Source organism: Macaca fascicularis, chromosome 12 (assembly GCF_037993035.2).
Source record: "Macaca fascicularis isolate 582-1 chromosome 12, T2T-MFA8v1.1".
NCBI lineage: Eukaryota > Metazoa > Chordata > Mammalia > Primates > Cercopithecidae > Macaca > Macaca fascicularis.
The window spans coordinates 87,704,148-87,727,191 of NC_088386.1; the positions used below are offsets into that span (position 1 = coordinate 87,704,148).

The window sequence follows — 23,044 nt, forward strand, 5'->3', positions numbered from 1 at the left end:
AAGCAAATGCTTAGAGATTTTGTCACCACTAGGCCTGCCTTACAAGAGACCCTGAAGGAAGCACTAAACATGGAAAGGAACAACCGGTACCAGCCATTGCAAAAACATGCCAAAATGTAAAGACCATCGAGGCTAGGAAGAAACTGCATCAACTAACGAGCAAAATAACCAGTTAATATCATAATGGCAGGATCAAGTTCACACATAACAATATTAACCTTAAATGTAAATGGACTAAATGCTCCAATTAAAAGACACAGACTGGCAAACTGGATAAAGAGTCAAGACCCATCAGTCTGCTGTATTCAGGAGACCCATCTCACACGCAGAGACATACATAGGCTCAAAATAAAGGGATGGAGGAAGATTTACCAAGCAAATGGAGAACAAAAAAAAGCAGGGGTTGCAATACTAGTCTCTGATAAAACAGACTTTAAACCATCAAAGATCAAAAGAGACAAAGAAGGCCATTACATAATGGTAAAGGGATCAATTCAACAGGAAGAGCTAACTATCCTAAATATATATGCACCCAATACAGGAGCACCCAGATTCATAAAGCAAGTCCTTAGAGACTTACGAAGAGACTTAGACTCCCATACAATAATAATGGGAGACTTCAACACTCCACTGTCAACATTAGACAGATCAACGAGACAGAAAGTTAACAAGGATATCCAGGAATTGAACTCATCTCTGCAGCAAGCAGACCTAATAGACATCTATAGAACTCTCCACCCCAAATCAACAGAATATACATTCTTCTCAGCACCACATCATACTTACTCCAAAATTGACCACGTAATTGGAAGTAAAGCACTCCTCAGCAAATGTACAAGAACAGAAATTATAACAAACTGTCTCTCAGACCACAGTGCAATCAAACTAGAACTCAGGACTAAGAAACTCAATCAAAACCGCTCAACTACATGGAAACTGAACAACCTGCTCCTCAATGACTACTGGGTACATAACGAAATGAAGGCAGAAATAAAGATGTTCTTTGAAACCAATGAGAACAAAGATACAACATACCAGAATCTCTGGGACACATTTAAAGCAGTGTGTAGAGGGAAATTTATAGCACTAAATGCCCACAAGAGAAAGCAGGAAAGATCTAAAATTGACACTCTAACATCGCAATTAAAAGAACTAGAGAAGCAAGAGCAAACACATTTGAAAGCTAGCAGAAGGCAAGAAATAACTAAGATCAGAGCAGAACTGAAGGAGATAGAGACACAAAAAACCCTCCAAAAAATCAATGAATCCAGGAGTTGGTTTTTTGAAAAGATCAACAAAATTGACAGACAACTAGCCAGACTAATAAAGAAGAAAAGAGAGAAGAATCAAATCGACGCAATTAAAAATGATAAAGGGGATATCACCACCGACCCCACAGAAATACAAACTACCATCAGAGAATACTATAAACACCTCTACACAAATAAACTGGAAAATCTAGAAGAAATGGATAATTTCCTGGACACTTACACTCTTCCAAGACTAAACCAGGAAGAAGTTGAATCCCTGAATAGACCAATAGCAGGCTCTGAAATTGAGGCAACAATTAATAGCCTACCAACCAAAAAAAGTCCAGGACCAGATGGATTCACAGCTGAATTCTACCAGAGGTACAAGGAGGAGTTGGTACCATTCCTTCTGAAACTATTCCAATCAATAGAAAAACAGGGAATCCTCCCTAACTCATTTTATGAGGCCAACATCATCCTGATACCAAAGCCTGGCAGAGACACAACAAAAAAAGAGAATTTTAGACCAATATCCCTGATGAACATCGATGCAAAAATCCTCAATAAAATACTGGCAAACCGGATTCAGCAACACATCCAAAAGCTTATCCACCATGATCAAGTGGGCTTCATCCCTGGGATGCAAGGCTGGTTCAACATTTGCAAATCAATAAACATAATCCAGCATATAAACAGAACCAAAGACAAGAACCACATGATTATCTCAATTGATGCAGAAAAGGCTTTTGACAAAATTCAACATCCCTTCATGCTAAAAACGCTCAATAAATTCGGTATTGATGGAACGTACCTCAAAATAATAAGAGCTATTTATGACAAACCCACAGCCAATATCATACTGAATGGGCAAAAACTGGAAAAATTCCCTTTGAAAACTGGCACAAGACAGGGATGCCCTCTCACCACTCCTATTCAACATAGTGTTGGAATTTCTGGCTAGGGCAATCAGGCAAGAGAAAGAAATCAAGGGTATTCAGTTAGGAAAAGAAGAAGTCAAATTGTCCCTGTTTGCAGATGACATGATTGTATATTTAGAAAACCCCATTGTCTCAGCCCAAAATCTCCTTAAGCTGATAAGCAACTTCAGCAAAGTCTCAGGATACAAAATTAATGTGCAAAAATCACAAGCATTCTTATACACCAGTAACAGACAAACAGAGAGCCAAATCAGGAATGAACTTCCATTCACAATTGCTTCAAAGAGAATCAAATACCTAGGAATCCAACTTACAAGGGATGTAAAGGACCTCTTCAAGGAGAACTACAAACCACTGCTCAGTGAAATCAAAGAGGACACAAACAAATGGAAGAACATACCATGCTCATGGATAGGAAGAATCAATATCGTGAAAATGGCCATACTGCCCAAGGTAATTTATAGATTCAATGCCATCCCCATCAAGCTACCAATGAGTTTCTTCACAGAATTGGAAAAAACTGCTTTAAAGTTCATATGGAACCAAAAAAGAGCCCGCATCTCCAAGACAATCCTAAGTCAAAAGAACAAAGCTGGAGGCATCACGCTACCTGACTTCAAACTATACTACAAGGCTACAGTAACCAAAACAGCATGGTACTGGTACCAAAACAGAGATATAGACCAATGGAACAGAACAGAGTCCTCAGAAATAATACCACACATCTACAGCCATCTGATCTTTGACAAACCTGAGAGAAACAAGAAATGGGGAAAGGATTCCCTATTTAATAAATGGTGCTGGGAAAATTGGCTAGCCATAAGTAGAAAGCTGAAACTGGATCCTTTCCTTACTCCTTATACGAAAATTAATTCAAGATGGATTAGAGACTTAAATGTTAGACCTAATACCATAAAAATCCTAGAGGAAAACCTAGGTAGTACCATTCAGGACATAGGCATGGGCAAAGACTTCATGTGTAAAACACCAAAAGCAACGGCAGCAAAAGCCAAAATTGACAAATGGGATCTCATTAAACTAAAGAGCTTCTGCACAGCAAAAGAAACTACCATCAGAGTGAACAGGCAACCTACAGAATGGGAGAAAATTTTTGCAATCTACTCATCTGACAAAGGGCTAATATCCAGAACCTACAAAGAACTCAAACAAATTTACAAGAAAAAAACAAACAACCCCATCAAAAAGTGGGCAAAGGATATGAACAGACATTTCTCAAAAGAAGACATTCATACAGCCAACAGACACATGAAAAAATGCTCATCATCACTGGCCATCAGAGAAATGCAAATCAAAACCACAATGAGATACCATCTCACACCAGTTAGAATGGCAATCATTAAAAAGTCAGGAAACAACAGGTGCTGGAGAGGATGTGGAGAAATAGGAACACTTTTACACTGTTGGTGGGATTGTAAACTAGTTCAACCATTATGGAAAACAGTATGGCGATTTCTCAAGGATCTAGAACTAGATGTACCATATGACCCAGCCATCCCATTACTGGGTATATACCCAAAGGATTATAAATTATGCTGCTATAAAGACACATGCACACGTATGTTTATTGCAGCACTATTCACAATAGCAAAGACTTGGAATCAACCCAAATGTCCATCAGTGACAGATTGGATTAAGAAAATGTGGCACATATACACCATGGAATACTATGCAGCCATAAAAAAGGATGAGTTTGAGTCCTTTGTAGGGACTTGGATGCAGCTGGAATCCATCTTTCTTAGCAAACTATCACAAGAATAGAAAACCAAACACCGCATGTTCTCACTCATAGGTGGGAACTGAACAATGAGATCACTCGGACTCAGGAAGGGGAACATCACACACCGGGGCCTATCATGGGGAGGGGGGAAGGGGGAGGGATTGCATTGGGAGTTATACCTGATGTAAATGACGAGTTGATGGGTGCAGCACAGCAACATGGCACAAGTATACATATGTAACAAACCTGCACGTTATGCACATGTACCCTACAACTTAAAGTATAATAATAATAAATAAATTAAAAAAAAAAAAAAGAAAAAAAAAAAGAAAAAATGTTAATTAAAAAAATGAATTTCCTTTTTATACAAGGGACATTAGCTACTGGATTAGGTGATTAAGAAAAGTTAGAAAATCTGTTTTTCCAAGGTTAATCTAAGTTTCTCCAAATAAATTTAAAAGGAGGATAAAGTCTCATTTATATGATGGGAGGGGTTAGAATTTAATCTTCATGAACACCAGTAACTACATTGGTGACTTCCTTACTTTCTGTTTACCCAGAGAAAGAACAAGAGCTACAACTTTAAAATCCTTCCTTTGATGATACTGGAAAAGTTTATGTTTCTATTGACTGAGAAAAAAACTCAATGAAATCCCTGAAATGAGGGAATGAAATGTAGGAATGATGGGGTTTGTAATATGCTCTTAACATTTTAAACTCATAAATTTAATTGGCATTACTATTACATTCAAATTATATAATAGATTTCTCTTCTAAGACTAACTAATATCATCTTAGACTAACATAGTATACTATGTGCTCATATTCTGAAACAGTCTAAACATGTTGAGCCCAATAAACTCTTCCATTACTTAGAAACACATTAGGGGAGGGGAAAAAAGAAACTTGTTGTAATAATATGAACAGTTGCTCCAAAGAGCCCTTATGCTTTTGGGAAATGGAGTTTGAATGAGATTTAAGCCAATCAGTGGGGAACAGAACTACTTGGAGCATAAATTCGGAGCTTTATGTATATATAAACATACATCAAAAAAAAAGAGTCCATCATCCTTATCATCTAATTTTTAAAAATAGTACACAATTAATATACTGATACACAAAAATGGGAAAATAAAAATGTAGAATTGAAAATCTTCAGTCTGAATTTTGTTAAGATTAGATCAGATTATGCTATCCAAATGAAACAATTACTTCTATCTAGAAAATAGAAATTTTATGACAATATGAAAAACACTTAGAATGAGGCATATCCATATCTTAAATCGTTGTCAATAATAATCTCTTACAATTCCATAGTGAGTTATATCTCACAAAGGGCTTTCATATCTGAAACATAGGAAAAAGGAAAAAAAAAAAGAGATATAGATAAAATCTTTATTTTACAGATCCTCAGAGAAGTTATATAACATTTATAAATTTAGCAGCTAGGTATAGAATTTAGTTTTTTTGATAATTTGTCCCATGTATTTTTCACAAAACCAAAACATTTCAGTAGGAACTAACAAATCACATATAGAAATAACATTCACAAAATAGATTATAAATAATTATATATTATTTCACCAGTCTATATCAGATGGAGTTACCTCAGTTTTTCTTCTAATGACTTTTAGCATAAAACTAGTGAAGATAAAAAATAAAACAACTGTTCCATCTTTCAGAGATAGCCTGTTTTCACAAAACATTGTAAGTTTTCTGAAACATTAACACAAATTTATCAGACAATTTATTAACCAACTCCTCCTTCTTAGAGGTACTCCTCCTTACTTTTAACAGTAAAAGAGGAATGGTGCACATACTGTATGAATAGGTAGTAGTACAATCTAAGACAGAAAATAACATTGCTGTGAAAGTTATTCATTTGTTTCAATACTACAGCAATTACTGTAGCAAAGCCTTGCTCGTTTATCATTTCCTGTTGTCTTTGCTATTTTTTCAAGCTGTCTTTTTAAACAAATATCCTCATTGTCCTTGTTGCAAGACCAATAACTTTATTTCGGTAGGTAAGACAGCATACCAATACAGTCAGGTCTATTCCTGTTCCAAGGAGGGTCTGTTACTGGGAGCCACCTAACAGTATTGCACATTCCTGTCCTCCCCAGAAGAATGTGACGAAGTGTAGCTGGGTACTAAGTTGCCATTTAAGAACCTCTTCAGGTTCCTGGTCTCTTTGAGCTATGAAAGTTTTCATGAATACTTCAGTTCTAATGGCATACCAAACATTTTGTTCCACGAACAACACAACAGTTTTAAAAATTGCCATTGAGTGTTTATTGCCATTGAGTGTTTTAATAGAATTTAACCAGTTGGTTTTAAATATATTTCTATGAGCCAAGGCTTACAAAAATGTATAAAGAGGAAGTGCCCAGATAAAAAGAAGCTTTGAAATGGTTGCTATTGCCTCCTTAAAAATCATCATTAAACAGTCTTTCAAACAGTCAGTGTTTGGCTCAGTAATTTAGTCAAAATTTGTAAGAAGAGCTAAAATGAACAAAAGGATGACATGGCTTTGAACAGAAGAAAAGCAGGGACCCAAGTTATGCAAATACTAGTTAGGAATACTGAATAAGATAAGCGATCCAATTATGTCTATGAGACTTTCCTCAATAACCTATAACTAAAAGAAAAACAACTTCTTGAGCCAGAAGAATTTTCATCATTCTAATGAGCCTTTGTAGAGACAGATATTGCTTCTTATTTGTGAAACCTCACATTTCTATTTTGGGACAACTATCATTTTTTAATTTTATTTATTTATTTTTTTAAGCAGGGCCAAGTGCGGTAGCTCATGTCTGTAATCCCAGCATTTTGGGAGGCCAAGGTGGGCAGATCACGAGATCAGGAGTTTGAGACCAGCCTGACCAACATGGTGAAACCCTGTCTCTATTAAAAATACAAAAATTAGCCAGGCATGGTGGTGCATACCTGTAATCCCAGCTACTCAGGAGGCTGAGGCAGGAGAATCGCTAGAACCGGGGAGGCAGAGGTTGCAGTGAGCTGACATTGTGCCACTGCACTTCAGCCTGGGTGACAGAGTGAGACTCCGCCTCAAATAAATAAATAAATAAATAAATAAAGTGGGGTAGATGTGTGTGTTTGAGGCAGCAAAATGAAAAGAACCTTGGGCTAAGCTGGTGATCTTCATTCTGGGATTTTATCTCCTTTTGGGGAACGGGAGAATTAACGAATGATTAGGCAGCCCAACTCTGTACTCCACAATGCCTCCTAACTTCTAGACCTCATCTAATATGTACTTTCCCCTAATCTCTAGCACCAAAAAGCAGAATTTTAAACACAACACGATTGGCATTCTGGCTGGATAATGTTGTGCTGTGCATTGTAGGATGTACAGCCGTATATCTGGCCTCTACCCTCTAGATGCCAGCAGTACTTACTCCTGCCCCTTCCCCAGATAATCAAAAATGTCTTCAGATATTGCCAATGTCCCCTGAATGGGAGGTGCTAGGGAAGTGAGGAGGAGGAAGGTTTGTAGAGGGAAAATTGCTCCAGTTGAGAACTGCTGCCATAAGGTGATGGTCAACAATTGCCCCTCAATCATGATTTCTGAACTAAAGCTATATACTTTGTTATAGAACTCGAAAGTTGGAAAGACAACATCATAATCTTACTTTCTTTTTACTTTTTTTTTTTTGAGACAGAGTCTCACTCTGTTATTCAGGCTGGAGTACAGTGGCATGATCTTGGCTCACTGCACCCTTGGCCTCTGGGACTCAAGCTAGCCTATCACTTTAGCCTCCTGAATAGATGGGACTACAGGCACACGCCACCACACCCAGCTAATTTTTGTATTTTTTGTACAGACAGGATTTCACCATGTTGCCCAGGCTGGTTAATCTTATTTTCAAATGTTACTGATGAGAAAACAGGTTCTCAGAGGCTAAGTAACTAAATTTAGGTGAATTAGAATAGAGATGAGACTAAGTCAAAAGTTCTGCATCCTATTCCAAGCTCTTTCTCCTACAAAATGCTGTTTGTAAGTCATTGGCTCTAAAATCCAAATGAAATTAAAAATATGATTATCCATGTCATTGGAGAATAGCCTTGTAGAGAATCCAAAACAACAGATAACACACACATAATTTCTAGGTGATTTTGGAATGAACTAAAATGAGCCTATTCCAGTGGTATTATTTTCCTGATGATTATAATGATGATGATAATCATGATTATAATGAAGATGATAATGGTTTTCTTAGGATAACATTACAATTAGCTGTGTTTCCTGAGTACATATCAATTCATGGCAAGATGAACAGCTCGGAAGTATGCTAAGCTGCAGAAAACAACCAGCTTTAAAGTTAGAATATAGCACTGACAATCTTCTTAGATACATAAGCATTAATAGCTGCCTATCATTGTTGATCGAATGTTAGGCTTACTCTTTTTTTTTTTTTTTTTTTGAGACGGAGTCTTGCTCTGTAGCCCGGGCTGGAGTGCAGTGGCCGGATCTCAGCTCACTGCAAGCTCCGCCTCCCGGGTTTAGGCCATTCTCCTGCCTCAGCCTCCGGAGTAGCTGGGACTACAGGCGCCCGCCACCTCGCCCGGCTAGTTTTTTGTATTTTTAGTAGAGACGGGGTTTCACGGTGTTAGCCAGGATGGTCTCGATCTCCTGACCTCGTGATCCGCCCGTCTCGGCCTCCCAAAGTGCTGGGATTACAGGCTTGAGCCACCGCGCCCCGCCAGGCTTACTCTTAATTTTTCTACGTATAGAAGACAATGTGGACACTTTATTAAAACCACCTTACAGATAAGTTTCCCTGGTCTGCCTGTTGGTTGTTTCTCATGCTTTATAGCTATATTTCATTAAAAATCAAAAATCAATAACCAAAGGCATATGTGTCAGCTGTAGGGAATGAGTGAGTGGCTAGGGGTGTGAGGATAGCTCAGAGATTATTTCAAACAACAGAAAACCTTCAACTTCCCTGGTGCTCTTTAAATAACAGAAAAGTAAATAGGAAAAAAATGCAGTGGTGCAAGATTTGTAGAATAATTTTGACAGTACATGAACAGCCAATCTGCAGAAGTGGATTTGGATGTGTACTGCCTGACAAAACACTGATCGCTTGTTGGTTTAAAGTCTATAGACTAATAACATGGTCTTTCTGGAATACCTAATTTCTAGAGGACAAATGGAGCTTGATTTTAGTCTTCATTTTATGAATACTTAAAAAAAATATTGACTTTTTTAGCTAAACAGACATTTATTTTCATTAGTAAATGAAATTTTGAAAGACATACTTTTGGGAGCGAGTTTTCTAACATATGACACACACAGCTTTCAACCTCAGAAAATGTGAAAGAAAGATTAAAGGCAGAGTTTTTTTTTTTTTAAACCGTGTGAAATATGTTTTACAGGAACATTATGTAATGCTATCAAATATTGATAATGCATCAATAACTCTGCAGAAATGCAGGATAATTAATACATTCATTCTGTCTGTGTTTTATAAAGTTAAACATTAACAGTGTCACCATAAAAGGCATTTGCTAGCATACATGCTGATTTACCATAGGAAAAACTATTCACTTTTCTTTGTTATTGGCCAAACCTCTTTAAATTATATGTTAAAAAATGCCTTTCAAAGTTAACTTTGTGTAAAAACATTTGCAGGTTTCCCATTGCAGAAGGACAATGGGAATCCAATAAGGACTGAGATATACACTAAAATGGTCATTTCTTGGGGGCTACTGAGCTAGAGACCCCAGAGGAGCTCAGGCTTAAAGTCATGAAACGGCTTCTGTGAGACCAGGCCTCAATTTTATCCTGATTAAATTTACTATATCTGAGAAAACAGGTGAACTGGGTGGGAGGCTACCCAGAAATGGAAACTCAGACCAAGGATGGTCAGGTCAAGAATGTTAGAGCAAGTTCTGACAGTTGGGGAGGAAGTCCTAGCCAAGAACACTTATTTATCCTAATTTGAGGGCAGTGGTATCTCTATTGTGTTGACATTTGCATCAGGCTGTTTTAGCTCGATGCCTTAAACATTGAAAGAATATACGCTCTTGTTAGGCTCACCAAGTAACCTCAGTATAACTGGGCTTCTCAGGCAATTCAACTCTAGGAAGAGAAGACACTGGCCAGAGGATGTAAACTGTCTGTGAACATTAACATTTCTGAGTGAAAATTTAGATATCTGAGTCTACAACTGAGAGTGATACCTGCCTCGATCATGAATTTAGTCACTATGCAAAGTGCAATTCTGGCATTATCCTGTCCAATTCTCCATCTTGCACCAAATCATCACACCCACAATGTGCTGCCCTTGTTGCTTCTCGGCCCTCGATTAAGCTCATCTCTCTGTCCCCAACTTCCAAAAACTTCCCAAAGCTCACCCAGAACTGTGCTCTAGAATTGGCAAATTCCCTTCTAGCCTCAGATGCTTCTATGAAATTCTCACCTTTCTTCTTGCATAGTGAAACACTAGATTTTTCTGAGAATACCAACCCCCTTCCACCCTCTCACAAAGTGGCTGTATTTTCTACCCTCCTCCCCTGCACTTCAGGACTCACAGGTGGAGTACTATCCTCCTTAATCCTCATTACTGTTCCTAGATTACTAGGCCACACTTCCCTCAAGCCTTAGCATTGATTTCTACATTCTTGTTATGCCTGGAGTTTGGTCCACAAGTTTGGTTCCTTTTGATTACATCCAAGTTCAAAAGAAAAAGTGTAAGTGTTTTCTGAATGAACAACTGGAGAAAACAAGCTACAACCATGAGACAAATAGCTGTTTAGAAATGTCACTTCTCTGAGAGATTTTTGTTGTATAGATTTTTTTTTTTTTGAGACGGAGTCTCGCTCTGTCGCCCAGGCTGGAGTGCAGTGGCCGGATCTCAGCTCACTGCAAGCTCCGCCTCCAAGGTTTACGCCATTCTCCCGCCTCAGCCTCCCGAGTAGCTGGGACTACAGGCGCCTGCCACCTCACCCGGCTAGTTTTTTTGTATTTTTTTAGTAGAGACGGGGTTTCACCGTGTTAGCCAGGATGGTCTCGATCTCCTGACCTCGTGATTCGCCCGTCTCGGCCTCCCAAAGTGCTGGGCTTACAGGCTTGAGCCACCGTGCCCGGCCTTTTATAGATGTTTTAAGACATTTTTAGTTGATGATGTTTATACATAGTTTCAAATCACTAAGATGTGAGAACTGCATGTTTAATGCTCTTAATAATGTGGGCTTATATATTTGGGGCATGTCAGACTCTTTAACAAAAGCAGCAAATCAAAGTGCTCAGAATAGAGTGTGTGTGTGTGTGCACGTGCATTGTTTTTGTTTGAGATGGCTTAAATTCTATTTACTAGGTTTATGGAAAACATTGTGCCTGGAAATTATACAGAGCATTGGGATATATCCTACTCTTCTTTAAGCTTCATACATTCTACCTGCACTTACACTACTCTTCCTAGGAATGGAAATAACGTAAACTTGAGGTAAAAAGATAAATTAAGGTGGAGAATTACGGCATTTTCACTAGCAATTATCTAGATGTCTGAACTCACAAAGCTTTTATCTCTTTGTCTTCCATGCTAAATAGACCTGTCTTTTCTTCACTGTGAGTTCATTAAAAACATTTGTTTTGATCTCTTTGCGGGGTGTGTGTATGTGAATTACTGACGTATGAACATCAACATTTCTGAGTGAAAATAATGTTTTACATAAACAGAAATAAATTTCCATATACCACATTCCTTTTGTAAAATAATGACTATGTAGGTCCTCTAAACATATGCACTCGAGTAGAAGCAATTGACTTTAAAGGTTACATTGAGGAAAGCATATGACGTCGTCATTCTGCAGTTGTGTCATAAGCTATGTCTTCCTACTGAATTTCTATTTGAATTTCATGTTGTAATAATCTCATGATCATATTATTAATATTTTATGTGATCTAAATATACCATACATAAATTTTGTTGACTGGAGGAAAATCAGAAAATTTGCTTTGTGAATATTTAGACATGTTAATGTGCTGAAAACTTATAAATAAGTATTCAATAAATATTTCTTTATAGATGAATTAAAAAGTCAGCCAAGGTATCTTGCAACAAGCTGTTATATGACTTGGGCAGAAAAAATAATCCAGAAACTTCTTGTAATTGTATGAGTCCATAAAGGATAATATAAGTATAAAAACTCTGAACACATATCATACCGACAGATTATATTCCATAAAATGTGCTCTATTTCCCATAAAAATCAATTCTCTTCCATTTTCAGACCAAAAGGAAAGTAACAACAATAGCTAGCTTGTTAATTTGCTTGTTAATGCCTTATATCATGTCTTTTAATTTAAACTTCAATCCTTTGGAAGTAGACTTATTATCTCCATTTAAACAGATCAAGAAACTGAGGCTTCAACTGATCAAGAAACTGAGGCTTCAACTAATTTAACAAGGTTAAATCACCACGATAGCATGACCAATGTTTAAACTCTGTTCCCTCTAATCTTGTGGTTACAACCACTAAACCAGCTGCTGCACACTTATGGCAGAGAAGAGTAGATAAGTAACACTGCAAGGTGAACAATTTGTTTCAGAAAGGAGCATTTCAAATAGGAAAAAGTGCACATAAATGATGCAGGATGTGTTTATGAACTGGCGCATAAATATAAAGTTTTCCAGAGTGTCTACCAGGGCCCAAGGCAACTCTTCAGTGGAAAATCTTCATCTGTATTGCAAATACCATTTCTGTGTTTATCTATAACCATGAACATAACATAATATTACAGATGACTGGCTACATGATTTTACGGGGAAAACAACTAAAGCACAGAAGTTCAAGAGAGCAGGAAAAATTGTGAGTTAGAGTTCACAGAAAGCTTTATGAATTTTGCAGCACTCTAATGTAAATCCCAGAGGGGAAAATACTTGCAATGAGACACTTTCCCTCAGAAATCTTGAAAAAATCTTGACATCTTAATTCATTTCCTAGGCTTAAATATTCTAGGCTAGTCTGGTGGCACTGTAATACCCTGGGCAAACATTTTTATTTATTTCACTGTTGATACCAATATTTGTGCTACAAGCTGCTGTCTGCATTTGCTGCTATTTATTTATTTCCTACAGATCAAATTATTGGCCCAGACAAAACATGGTTTCTGGTGAAGTGCTCCTTGTGTTCACGAGCAAATGGAAAAAGCTTCCATTTTAAATGTAGGTTTTTGCCACATGACTGAATTAATTCATATTATAAATATGATATGAAATCATTTGATATTCATGCCTGTATATGTAGAGTTGAGGCATAATCAAGGCAAATATTAGGTAAATCAAGCAAGCACCCTATTTACACAGGTAGGCAGTCAATATGTCAAAATACCGTGTCCCGTTCCAGCTCAGCCACTTAGCTTCTTTGAGACTCAATTTTATTTCCTCTAGTATTTGTACGCTTGGTGCTTTACTGGGTTGACATAGAACACATGAAGCAATGTGAGTGAATCTTAGCAAAACTATGATGTATCAAATATGGCTAAAAATTTTTATTTTGTTTTTTTAAAATTTTATTTATTTATTTTTTATTAATGCAGGATTACTCGGTAGCAAACACTTTCCTCTTGCTTTCTCTTCCCTATGTGGAAAAATAGGAAACAGAACAAGGAAAAATTTAAAAGCAAACATTATATCACTTATAGGATGTGTAGAATATATAGACGTAACTCTTTTGAGCATCTCACAAAACGTAACATCATGATGAAATATTTTTGGGTCTGGAACTGCCAAATGGTGAACCCTCAGGGTGCAGAGTCGGTCCCAAAGCTGGGACTTGTTAGGTAGTGACACTTCTTCCCTGGTTCTCAAACTTGCTGGATTCTGGAATTAGCAATGATGGTTTTAACCTTAGTTCTATCACATACTCTTTTTACTACTCTTTTTACTTAATCTCCCTGAACCTCAAATCTCACCTGTCAAAAGCATATAGTATCTCTTTCACATGTCCGTTGTGAAGACTGAAGGAGACAGTATATATGAAAAGGCTTTGTAAATTGCAGTGGCTTCTACAGAGAACAATTATTAGGACAACTCACTTAAACTATCTAGATACCCTTTCCAGAGGTCAGCTCCCTCTTAATGTGGAAAAATGGGTTGATGGAATATTACTAATAGGATGGATAGAATTTCGCTTAACTTTTTCTGATTTCTGTCTTCCATATTTCAGACCTGAGATTAATGTATAAATTATTGCTTGAAGATAAGGAATGGAAATTTTCCTAAAAATAAATATTACAAGAAATAATGAATTGCCACAGTATAATGTTCAACAAGTAAACACAGGAACTTGACGCAGGCCTGTAGCTACCCTCAGAGCTAGGGAGGCCCTGTCTCCCTTCTGAGGACATGAAATCCAGGACTTAACGTTTTTCTTGAACAGCTACTAAAAGCAGGGGAAATATCTTGTCCCCACATACATACTATAATCCAGCATAGTCCTTATCTTAACTTTACTCCTGTTCATGTTTAACCTATGTATACATGAGGAAAATAAACTAAACATGCTCCTCATAGCCATTTCCTCTGTAATTTATTTACTTTTTCCAATTTGGAAATACCCATAAATGAAAGTCATTACTTTAGTCTGTCATAGAAACACTGTCCTTGAGTTATACATATTTTAATTCTATGCTCTAGGATGTTGTCAAAAATTGATTTTAAAAATTTCCAGCCATACGGAGAGCCTCTTGGCATATTTTGTAAAAATCACTGTTGAAGATTTTATTCATTTTATGTTTTTCGGTGATGCCTTGTAGAAAGATCTATGCTAAATAGTTCCTTTATAATTTAACATAGAGAAACTTTGTCTTTCATCTCTGAACTTATTTTTTGTTTCTTTTTTATCAGACAATAAAAATCTAAGTTTCATTTAGCAGATACCTATGTTGATTTGTTCACCTTTGTAAACCCCAGGACAGGGGCTTGCATGTCGCAGTGACTCTGCAAATATTTGTTGAATGAATTGATTCAACCATAATTTCTTCTTTTGTGTTAGTTGCAAAGAAACTTAGGGCTAAATGCAGTAACTGTAATAGTCTATGTTGTTGGTATATTTATTTTCTTTAACAATTCTGATTTCATGTTTTCAATTTCTATTTAAACAATTTCAATTTAAACAATATGGAAGAAAAATACAAATGTATTTTAATTATAAAACACTGCAAACTCTGAAAACTGGTATAGGATGTCATAAAATAAAAAATATTTTATTTTCTAGATAATTAAAACCAGTATCATCTGACTTCATTTTATAAAGTATCTAACAACTTATAAAATTAAGTACATTTTTACTGGAAAAAATATAGCCCTTTTTTTGAAGCATGAACAAACTTTTAGACAGAAAACACAATCAGAAAATATACATAAATACTGGATAAAGAAAAACAAATAGTTGAACTTCATTTTTTTTTCCATTAGAAGACATGAGGGGTATATATATACACACACACACACGTATACACATATATATGAAAGAAAATGTTGCAAATTTCAAGAGGTGTAAAACATTTGCTATTTAAAAACTTCCCAAAGGACAGTTTAATTTTAGCAATTTAAAACAATGAAAAGCCTGGAAAGCCCTAGCTTCGTGGGTTTGTAAAATCTGTGTTCCCTGAATCTTTCTGTGGGTGTACAGACAGACTTAAATCTAAGCCCAAGTCTTATAGTGATGAAGGGAGAATAACATTAAATGGCCTGTTTAGCTCATTTGACAGGTATCCTGTCACTGGGCTTTGAAATGAAGAGATCCAAAGCCCTTTATTCAAAACTCAGTAATGCCTTGGGTCTCATTAAAGGACAGAGGGTAGAATAGAGACCCAAATCAGATGCAACCAGAAAGTAATACTGGCAGGGATGATTGAGCAAATTCTTTGGTTTCCTGGTGCCGACTACATTTATATGCCTTTGAGGATCATGGAATTCAGTCTCTGAGCAAGTCTGCCACACTCTAGTATACTGTACATATTAGTCTTGTTGAAGGCATTGCTCCCTTCGTTTGCATTTTTTGCACGTTTTGGTAATTCACCTCCTGCTGATCCTTGCTGGGATCTCTTTTAACTGATATTAAAAATGAGATACAATTAATTTATTTTAAGAGTTAGGCTTTCTTTCAAGAAGATCTCCATTTTCTAATCAGAAACATGTGTTCCTGTATTAATGACTCTTAAAGTAGGCTCAAACAAAAAACTGGGAGAGATAAGTAAGGGTTTTTAATCTATAGTATTAATGACATATAAGGCAAAAATAAGAGTGTGTTAGATCCTTACTTCCCTCTGGTGGGAGAGTCCGTGAATGTGTGTCTAACACGGGAAGTGGCTATGACATTAAATGAGCTGTGAGCACACAGCAAACTTTGAGGGATAGGAGTCACACAGTTCCTATTTTCCCTCCTTGGACAGATTTTAGCATGTGAAATAGAAATTAAGAGGACAATGACACATAGACTCTCTATTTGGTTCCTTTTAGTTTTTTCCAAAGTTCGTGTTCCCAAATTCAGGAAACTAAATACTATTGGAAGCTTGGAAATGTTGAGGAACATGACTATTACTTAAATGATTTCTAAAGAGGGTGTATATTGTATTCTAATGAAACCATTAATGAAGATAAATATATCTAAAATAAATGTCTTGAGAATCTTAAAGTATGCAATCAGTGTTTAACCAGGAATTACAAGCTTCAATTGACATTATCTTTGTTCCTGTCTTAAACTTGGATTTCAACAAACATGTATTTTTAAAATTTACTTTTTCTTAAAAGTTTTTCTTTAAGAGTTTTTAAGATAAATCTGACATCAAACTAGAAGATCCTGGACTACACTGAGTGACAGAAGAATTTTAATTTGCATGTATTAAAAATGTATTTTTTTCTTCCGATACCCAATAAAGTAATAAGATACGAAAAACATGCCAATTAAGAACAGTGACACTCAACATTAGAGATAATCTGTTTAAAACCAAATCCATATATAAATACTTTTTGGAATAAAAATTCAATTATCAAATCTCTTTGAAATGGGCAAAATGTTAACATGCAATATAAATGACTTTGAGAGACCAGTAGAATCTCTCATGATATTTATGGGAACAATTTTATAAATGCATATATATTTGTATAGTGACACAGATCAACTTGAAGAGTTCTTTGTTTCAGGAACAAAATTCTCAGGGAGAGGCTTGATTTTTCAATGAGTACAAAGATGGATGGTTCACTAAAGAACGTATGCATAAATTCTACATTTTTGAATATTTTTCCAAATGAATTAGTTTGCAAAGTAGGAATAAAGGTATTTTAATTGCAGTTAGTACCAGTGGCTTATAACACCATCAAAATATAATAATTGTTTATAAAAATATAAACAATTTAAATTTGTTTTCATTTAAAATTTAAAATATATACAATTAGCCTCAGACTTTGATTTTTCATTATTATTTTTTATTATTTTTAATAATATTTCTGTGGATCAGCATATCACAATGTACATTCTTGGAAACATTAATACTGCAAAACATGCTGCAAAATGTGTTATCAAACAACTTTGTTAAAAGCTGTGTATTATAAGGAACTATTTATAATTTTATTAGATATGATTATAGTATTGTAATTTTGTTAAAAAATTATTGATTTTTTTTTAAGATGCATGCTATTTGTGAATGAAATGATGAAATTTCCAGGATTTGCTTCCACATATTATGAAAATAGAGGAAAAGGATAGGGGTGAGGACAGGGATGGGTTAGCCATGGGTTGGTGTTACTGGACTTGAATGATGAGTACTTGTGGGTTCAGTATGCTATAGAGCCTACATTTGTGTATTTTACCTTTATTTGAAACTCTCCACAACAAAAAGTAAAACAAATAAATAAAAGATGCATGTCTCTTAAATATTTTATAATGAACAAAAGAGCTGTGAGAAGTTCTGGGTAGAAGATCCGTTTGTTTATATGAGCTCTTCCAAACTTATAGACCACTGAACTATTCTTTTCAAGGAACATCTGTAAATATCTCTCCTGGACACTTTAGGAATGGCTACATAATAGTAGAGCCAATGTTTTTCCATGTATAATTGTCCATGATAATTTCTGTCTTATAGCGCATAAAAATTCCATCTACATATTGAAAAACATTAAGATAAAATGTGGGAAATGTTTAAAATATCTTTTATTTCCAAATTCTAAGAGGTTTCAGATGTCTATAAGTATATTAACTAATTTTTTTCAGTGTCATAGACATTTATCCTGTTGTTAAAGAAAACAAAATTTCAGAAAGAAAGAAAGAATAGATGGTAGTAAATATTTTAAAAGATAAGAAACTACTCTTTTTGATTGAATATTTGCCATAAATCTAGTTATGATTGCTTAATATCTAAATGAAAAGCTCTGCCTGAAAACTTCACATATCATTATCAACCTATATAATATTATTTATATATTTTATCCCAAATTTCTATAACATTTAAGTATCTGTTAAAATTTCAATTGCATACACATGAATTATTTCTCACTCTAGAAAAGTTAGATTAGCTAGAGACATTCTTCAAAGTGAAATAATTGCTAAATATGATTTATATTTTTATATAAGGTGCTTTATAATTTTGCATGTCTGAGAAACTACATTTTAGTTTCAAAATAAGCTAAGGAAATTTACTATTAAAAAAACCATATATACATTTTTAACTTTGCATCTAAATAAGACAACCTGCATTACTGTTTGTAGCTGTCCTTTCTAGCTTTTTAGAGACTAGCAAAGTTTTCATTGTTGACCTTTAACGAAAATTTAAACAAGAACACTTGCATTTATTACAATATATTGCCAAAAATTGCATTGATTTCCACTGATGCTATTAATTTGATGAATGTTTTGTTATTTGTACCATTTGCACAGTCAAAACAAGCTAATTATGTCTTAGTGACATTTTTGACAATTGCTTTAACTCTGGCAAAAAAAGTATGTCTTCTTTGCTTGAACAAAAAATTACTCTTGCCTAATGAAAGCTTGAACTAGGCAAGAGAAGACTAGCACATGCTAGAAGTCTTGCAAGTTTCACTTTGGAATAAGTGGTAAACAACCATTTCCCAGGACTCTCTTTTAATAGAAGAGCTCACATTTTGTAGAAGAAAATATTATGTACCTGCATAATCTGTTCTTGCATAATGCCCATCTTCAGACTTAGTAGTTGTAGTTGTGTTATCTGTGTTAAAAAATTAACAATACACATTGATTAACTGTTTCCTAAATATCTAATATGAAACTTATATATTTCCTCCAACAATATCTTCATTGCAATTAAGGAATTTTTACAACTGGAGTTCTAAGCAACCTGTATACTAAGACAGATTTACAATGTCAATTTCTGTTTGAGAACAAATAGTAAAATGAAGAGAGCTTTCTAAAGTTTGAGAAAAGAAGAAGATTCATAATTATAACTGAGAAAAATTGGGCAAAGGAGTAGCAAATCAAAAACTAAGAAAATGCTTGTTTCTGAACAAGAAAGAAAATAGAACATTCTAGTACCTTTTGCTTTTAAAAATGCATTTTAAATATTTGTACTGAATCAATACATAAAAATGAAGTGATTTGCTTTTAGTTTCAAGGATGTCTAATAAATTCTTAGATTCGTTTTAAAAATGTCTTTGACTTTCTTTTTTCCCTTTGCAAGAAAATTGTCTGCTATCTTGTGAATATTAGCTTCTGTGTTTATGGCGTTGTGACAATACAGTTCCATTGTATAGAGACAGATCTGGACGGTTGCTGAGAGCCCCTCAAAATCCTATAATTGACAAAAATGCTACAGTAGACTGTACGATCCATTGTAAATAAGAACTGCATTTTGAAAATGGAATAGCTGCCTAATAAGGAGTTTTCTTCACTTTTCATTTTTGCACAAAGACTAAAAACATTCTTCGAAATGAATTTTGGTATGAACATTACCTTGACATCGACCCAAAGACATGACTTCAATTTTCTCTTGTTTCTGACACGATGCTTCTTTGATTTGACATGCATTATCATAAGATTTCCCATCAGAAGCACAGAGGGGATTGAAGTTGGTTTGAGAACAGTCAATATTACACACACACCTAAAAAAACCAGAGAAATAAAAACATGTAATATCAATAGTGTTGTTACCGCATTATAAGTAAAATACAAATGAAAGAATTGCTAAGTTGACAAAATGCAAGTTGGCAAAACTGAATTGTATCCTTCCAGGGAAGTTCCTTCACTTTCCTACCTGAGAAGAAAAGAAACACAGAACTAATAGAAAATAATTCAAACAACTGAGCAATGGATAAAAAATGAAAAGGAAAAACTCAAAAATGATCATGAGTTAATCTCTGCCCTGGAACTTTAAAAACATGTACATAAATTTCCATGCTGATGTCTGCAGAATAGGAATAGGCTGAGGTAGTCACGAAACTCTGCTTTAGAGTTTTCTTAAATTGAATCTTACTTTCTTCTTTTTTTGGGATATTTGACTGGTTAAAGCTTGTGGAAAACTGACTCAGAGGACAGGTCAGAGAAAGCAAACAAGTAAATTATTGGGCATGCAATCAGGAGTTGTATTTCTTTGGCATAAATAAGAATGCACATAAAATGTACTAAATGGTAATCTTCAGTTGTCCTTAACATTTTGGGGGGGGCCACAAAACCCTTTGGAAAAATGAAAGCTATAGATCTCTCCCCAGAAATATCCATGTTCATATAAACAACGCTTCTGTATAAAATTTCAGGGTTGTCTTGGGCCCCTTTAGGCATATCCTATGAAACCCCTTCCCAGGTATACAGTGCTATTTTTCTACCCCTCATTTTAAATAATCAAATAATAAATACAAGTTGATTGCCACTCATGATGTTAATATTTTTCTATAATCTAAATAAAAATTCGGTGATTTAATGAGAATTAGGTTACCTAAAGAAGAATTAAACATTTTAAAGAAAATTTTACATGATTGTTCCTATGTCATTATACTTCTCTATTGTATTATTCTGAATATTGGGTCTTGTGTGCTTTTTGGTGTGTGTGTACAACCATGTTACAGCTTTAGAATATAAACTCATATTTCACATTTTTATTAATATTTATGTTGTTTTATAAATAGATTATATGTTTCCCAAAGTCATGAAGCATACATTTTTACTTCTGTATATCTTACTGAGAGCTAGGCATACAATGGCAAGCAGGTTACTACATGCTAGACTCTCAACATGTATTGCTTTATTTAATCCTCACAACAGCTGTTTCACAGACCAAAGATATCACATAAGGTTAGACACTGGTAAATTGTGGAATAAGGACCCACTCATAGATTTAGTAAGCTAAAACCCAACCCCTTCTCTCTAATACCACAGACTGTGTTATTACAATCTCCTGGAGAACTTTTAAGTATACGGATTCATAAGCAGATTTCTGGGCTCCAGTAAATCTAGGGTAGCTTCTAACATTCTATATTCTTAAGTAGTCATCCTGGCACCAGACTCAATTCCTGGGAATCACTGCTTGATCAGTCTGTTGATTGAGTGAGAGAGGGTTTGTCTACACACCAGTGCATCTCCGAGTGTAGCCCTTAGACCATCTGTGTCAGAATTACCTAGATTGCTGTTTAAAAATGCTGGCAGAAAATGTGCTAATGAACTTTTTTTCTTCTTTTTTTGTAAGAGAATTGCTGTAGGAATGCCTGGTTATTTTTACATTTACCTATTTAGGAACAAATAGCTAGAACAGATGGCAACCATCTCTAAACACTTAACTCATCGAGGAGTGGTGTTCCTACCTCAGCTTTGATGTTGCCATGTGATCACAAGCTACTGGAACATGACATTGCTACCTCAATTGACTCTTGGCATCTGAAAACCTGAGATCAGGAGCTGCCTATGTGTTCAAAGAGCTTCTGGTTCTTACAGAGTGGATGTGGATAAGTGACTTTGTAGGCCAAGCCTTAATCATTACATTAAATAAAAAAGGAGTGGGGAGGTTGACATTTGCATTTTTAAAAAGGTAGCTTCTTTTGCCTTCAAACCAGTTTAGATTCTGGCTGTTTGTTGTTGTGTTAGACTCTAGGAATTATCTCCTTCAAGGTCTTCTATAAAGTTGTTTGTTAGCAGGAGAAAAACAGAGAGAAAGGTATGTTCTGCCATTTGTCTACCTAAATGGTAAATTAGATAAGATATCAGGGCTTTGAAGGTATCTCCAAATCAACTCCAAAGAAATTTAGAAATATATATATAATACATTTCTAAATATATATATATATATAGACAAAAACTAATTGGCAGTTCAGAAACCCATTTGATAGCATGACAAAATGGTGCAAAAGGAACAGATATGGTGATACGGTTTGGCTGTGTATCCACCCAAATTTCATCTTGAATTGTAGCTCCCATAATTCCTAAGTGTTGTGGTAGTGACCTGGTAGGAGACAATTGAATCATGGGGGCAGGTATTTCCCTTGCTGTTCTCATGATAGTGAATAGGTCTCAAGAGATCTGATGGTTTCATAAAGGGAAATTTCCCTACACAAGCTCTCTTCTCTTGTCTGCTGCCACGCCTTTCACTTTCTGCCATGATTGTGAGGCCTCTGTACCCACTTGGAACTGTGAGTCCATTAAACCTCTTTCTTTTGTAAATTGCCCAGTCTTGGGTATGTCTTTATCAGTAGTGTGAAAATGGACTAATACAGATAGAAAGGTAACATTTGATTGAACTGGACTGGTTAGAATCAATGTTTCAGTGAAAAATTCACTTAACTTTTAACACCAAATTGAAAAATTGTGTGGAATATTTTACAAGATTCTCCAGTTGGTGTATTTATTTATTTATTTATTTATTTTCAGTTTGACTAATCTTATTTTAGTCCCACAGCTTTTCTGCTGCTGACATCCTCTCCCCTTTCCTTTCCTAGCATTGCTCACTCAAGGCCTCCTTTCAAGATTTGTTTCCTCTCAATATTCCTGGCTCTTGTTGCTGCAAATAAAGCCTTTCATGGAATAGCTAAGAAATAGGTATAGACGGTTGATGTTTTTATTCTCAGCCCAAGAGGAGAATATAGATTCATTCCTTGAGGTGAAAGTTTCCCTGGGATATAAGCTTCAGGAAAGCA

General features: G+C 35.4%; 1 protein-coding gene across 2 annotated transcripts in view; it reads right to left on the reverse strand.

Annotated features, from left to right (window-relative positions):
* The window catches only part of TMEFF2 (transmembrane protein with EGF like and two follistatin like domains 2), a 256,081-nt gene that overhangs the window by 44,820 nt on the left and 188,217 nt on the right, over positions 1-23,044 (reverse strand). For both annotated transcript variants that reach the window (XM_005573793.5, XM_074009603.1), the window contains exons 6-7: positions 19,878-20,026; positions 19,078-19,137 (exon numbers count right to left, since the gene is read on the reverse strand). In XM_005573793.5, coding sequence (XP_005573850.1) covers positions 19,078-19,137; positions 19,878-20,026 — 209 coding nt within the window. The remainder of the gene's footprint in view (positions 1-19,077; positions 19,138-19,877; positions 20,027-23,044) is intronic.